Source organism: Charadrius vociferus, unplaced genomic scaffold (genome assembly GCF_000708025.1).
Source record: "Charadrius vociferus isolate BGI_N301 unplaced genomic scaffold, ASM70802v2 scaffold15, whole genome shotgun sequence".
Classification (NCBI taxonomy): Eukaryota; Metazoa; Chordata; class Aves; order Charadriiformes; family Charadriidae; genus Charadrius; species Charadrius vociferus.
Window position 1 is genome coordinate 3,077,685 of NW_009650064.1, and position 4,217 is coordinate 3,081,901.

General features: G+C 51.2%; 1 protein-coding gene across 1 annotated transcript; it reads right to left on the reverse strand.

Annotated features, from left to right (window-relative positions):
- Nucleotides 1–1,471: 1,471 nt before the first annotated feature.
- ODF1 (outer dense fiber of sperm tails 1) lies at nucleotides 1,472–3,938 on the reverse strand. The gene is made up of 2 exons (XM_009891911.1): nucleotides 3,700–3,938; nucleotides 1,472–1,784 (listed from the first exon to the last, which is right to left on the reverse strand). The coding sequence occupies exons 1-2, from the start codon at nucleotides 3,936–3,938 to the stop codon at nucleotides 1,472–1,474; spliced, it is 552 nt and encodes a 183-aa protein (XP_009890213.1).
- Nucleotides 3,939–4,217: the final 279 nt, after the last annotated feature.

The window sequence follows — 4,217 nt, forward strand, 5'->3', positions numbered from 1 at the left end:
TACAATGGATGTAAATTGTGAAAGTGGGGCTGGCTGTTTGCAGGCTGAAAATACAGGACTGGCTTTGTCTTCTTTAGGCATGTTTCCAGGGAAATACCCCCCTTGCAGCAGTGGGTGGGAGCCCACGGCACCAGGGACCCCTCAGCTGCTGGAGGTGTGTTGCCTCAGCCGCGTGGAGGTCCTGTGAGGACTGGGGTCCCCCTGTGGGACAGCCAAAAACTGCATTTCTCAGCCAGGCTAATGGCAGGGGACAACTCACCACTTCTGAGGGGTTTCAAGTGGGCAGCGCACCTGCACGGCGCTGGTCCATAGGCTGCCCACCTTCTCCCCTGACAGGTTAGTTAATGTCAGAGGTTTGTTTCTGTGCCAACATGACCTCAAAATTAGGTTCCCCACCAGGAAAATCTGCTGCGGAGGAGTGTGCCACAAAAAGACGTGACAACCTTCCTCCCCCCGGCCCTGAGGGCTCATGGAGCCTGAAGCAGGTGGTGCTCGCTGGAGAGATGGCTTGCCCAGGTGCCTTGCAAATGCAGGTATCAGGTATATTTTCTTGTCATGCACCTTTTGGCAGTGAAAACTAACCCTGCGTTCCACAGGAGTGTGTGCCCACGTGCTGAGGCCAGGGCAGCAATGCAATCCCCCTGCAAGGCTGTCCCTTGGTGCCACCCCTGTCCCATTGATCCTGCTGGTCCCTGTGCTCAGGGAGAGCAAGGGCTGTGGCTATGTGAGGTCTCACTTTGGACCTTAAATTTTTAATTAATATTACCTTGAAGAAATTATATTGGCAATTCTCCCCCTCTTGCAACATGAGAAAGGTTTTGTTATTAATTTGGAGCTATTGATTCCTGCATCAGGAAATGCTTTAGTCATCCCCTCCTCTGCTGGTAAGTGTTCTGCCACAGTCCCAATATCTTCTAAGGAAAACCTCTGTCTTCAAACCACGGCTCTTCCCAGCCGGGCACCCTCTGCAAGAACCGAACCAAGGGGACAAATGGCACAGCTCAGTTTTTTTCGGGAGGCTGCTCCCTCAGCCTGCTCATTATCAAGGTTTTCTTCCTAGAAATATCCCACAGCTCAAATGGAAGCGGTGGGACCGAGAGAAAGGTCCTTATAGAAATGTGACTGATGATAAATGGTGCTTCTCAGCCTTTAAAATCCATGAGATTGTATGCAAGAGCAATACCCACCCCGAGCCACGCTACCTCAAGCTGTGCCTTCAGAACCCAGCAAGTGACTGCAGGCAAGTATGCCCAAACCCATCTTGGCATTTTCTTGTTGGCATCCCCCCCCTTTTGCCCACCAAACCCCTTCAAAAGGAGGCCCACACACATCTGCTCGGAATGCTGTCTTTTATTTCAGAAGAGGCCCGAGGAGCTGCTGGTGCACGGTTAGCAGGACAGACCTAGAGCCGATGGGGAGGATGCACGTGGCAGAGGAACGACTGTGCCCGGGTGCTGCTCCCTACTGTGGTTCAGCGGCTCAGGAGACAGGGGTAGCATTTGTGTGCCGTTTCAATCTTCACGACGTTGTTGGATCCCAGCGAGTACGTCACCTCGTCCTCGCGTATCCCCGGCGGCAGGCTGATTTCCTTCGTGATGTTTTTGTAGTTATATACCTTCCCTCGTGTGGTGGTGTGCTCCTCCTCGTGCTCCGCTAACACCTTTACCTTCCCGTCTTTCACCGTTACAGTGACTTCCTTGGGGACAAAACCCTCCACATCCACCAAACCCAAAAGCTTGTGATCGTGGGAAGAGTTCCACATCCTGTTAAGTCTTCTTTGCATGCTGGAATAAAAACAAGAGGACAGCCTTTCAGTGCAGCTCACAGAGGAATGGGTGGACCACCTTAAGGACAAGAGAAGTTAATAGGAAACTATTGGATCCATCTTCATGCTGATGCACAGCACGTGGGGTAGTGTCTGCACCCTCAGAAGGAGCTCCTACCTGCATGCCACAGCAGTCAGGAGTATTCCAGTGTCCCCTCTTGGGACAAGGCAATTGTGGAGCTGAAAAGTTCTTTCACCTAAATACAGAGAAGCCAGTGCTCCTCTTTCACAGGTATGCACACCCATGAAGCCGTGTGTGTCCGTCTTGTGCCTTGTCCTACATTTTAAATGGATAGTTACAAGAGATCCCATTTTCCACTTAGGAGGTTTTTTTTTTGTAAAGCAGTCAGTCTCCAGGAGACACATCTGGCAAAAGAAAAACCCCAAAATGCTCCTGCAGAGCTGGGCTGGAGGCTCACTGAGCCATTAAAGTGATTTCTAATACTGTCAAACAGCGACTCTGCTCAACCAGAAGGCTGGCTCTTATTCAAAACCATTTGTAAAGCAGACAATGGAAGGGTCACCTCAGTTATAATAGCTAAATTGGACACAAGGCACCAAATTAAAAAGATAATGGGTGTGATGGAAGAGGAAATAGGGCAAGCAATGAGGGAACTGGCATGACCGCTAAGGTGAGAAGTCCCTAACGAGTGGTTCGTTAGCAAGGTACACCCATTTCAGCCATCCTACTTAAAGCCTGCAATGGTTCAACCTGGTGTGGTGGTTTTGGATTGTGGTTTTTGTGCTCTGTGAGAGCTGGGTCTTCCACCTGCCTGTTTGGTCTTTTTATATTGCTGGTTGGAGGAGAATAAATGTGTTGGGAAGAGTTGGTCCTTCCCAGCACTTTTTGTGGGAAGGGGGTGGCTGAACTCCCTGGTGCGACAGGCAGAAATCCTGCTGTGGTGTGGTTTCAGATGGCAGTGGTATGGACTTGCGCTCAAACCAGCAAGTTGTCCCAAGTGTGGCAGGGCTGGGGAGCCTGGTGCCGAGGAACACTGTGCCCTGGCATCCCACAGCCCATCCTGAGGCTCCTCCGCCAGCTTCCATTCAGACTGAATTTCCATTCCTTCACTGGATTTTTGGTGTGTAGTGATCCTGCAAGGGGATGCTACACCTGCCCAGCTCCGGTACCCAATGAAAAATGATGAAAATCTGTACATAAGACACCAGTCCTGTAATACCTGGGATCTGAAATCTGCTGCTCGACAGCCCTGTGTGAGCTGCAGCTACTGGGTAAGTCTAAAGCAATCTCACAGCAACTTTTGGTTTTCCTGAAGTCAGTGTAAAATTAAACCAGGGTCATGCTTTTTCCCTTTTTCCTTTAACTTTATTGTACCCAGTAGGTAACCCACATGGCAGACTGTAGGATGATGCTTGCTGCTCTACAGGTAGCAAAGATGTCGCATTTTTAATTGCTTGTGTTATAGTGAGGTGGGAAAATATGGACGCAGGTCTGTGGTGCATCAGTGCTGCACCCCACTGCATTCAAACACGTTTTGGCTACTGATAAAGATAATTACATGTTTAACAGACTCAAACTGAATTTATGTTGAAGTGGACTTTGTTCCACTGCTGAACAGCTTTGGATCTAGTCACATACTTTACTTTAGATGCAGTTTGTGAGATGATTAGTGTCATAACATCATAGTCCAAACCCCTTCCAGCGCAGGCGCTGCCTGCGTGGCCCCTATCAGGCTGCCTGGCTGAACAAGCTGTGCCTTCCCTTTCCCCTTTCAACTAATTTCTCTGAAAATGGCTGTTTCTCTCCCTGCCTGTCTGTTTCCACCATTGTTCCTGATACCAGTACCCAAATCTCCCTTCATTCTGCCTTAAAGGATGCTGATGCCCGTAAAAAGCAGGTAAGTATCTGTTACCTGCCCAGTTCTCTCTCCATGTCCAGCCTTGCGGTGAGGGCCCGTCTCTCCCAGGGGCAGGGGTCGGGTTGGCACAGGCAGCAGGGCCGGGGGGCCGGGCTGCGCGGGCAGGACACGGGCAGCTCCGTGCAGAGCTGCTGGAGGTGCAGGTCCAGGTGCCTCATCTGCCTCTGCATCTCTCTCTCCACCTGCCTCAAATGCCGCTCGGCGTCTTCCAAAATACGGTCGTGCAGCGACATCGTCATGCTGCAAAGCACATCAGGGCACGAGCGCGGCCGTGGCAGTCTGCGCTCGTGGTGGGGGGAAAAAATTGCCTCGAGAGTTTTGTCTGGAGGTGAGTGTGTGAGTGGAGCCACAGGTGCTCATGCAGCTTTCCAGCAGGTACGTTATGACATCATGGGGGATGCTGACACGTCACAACTCCACAGTTGCCGTGGGAAGTGCAGTCTATGCACAACTGCACCCCCCCACTGCATCTCCCACCTGCGGACCAAGGGACGGGGAGCGTGACTGAGGTG

Excerpts from the sequence above, each read along its gene's own strand:
- ODF1 (XM_009891911.1), bottom strand. The coding sequence starts at position 3,938 with ATGTCGCTGCACGACCGTATTTTGGAAGACGCCGAGCGGCATTTGAGG. Across the intron at positions 1,785-3,699 it reads ATGGAGAGAGAACTGGGCAG|CATGCAAAGAAGACTTAACA; the intron begins GTAACAGATACT and ends TTTTTATTCCAG.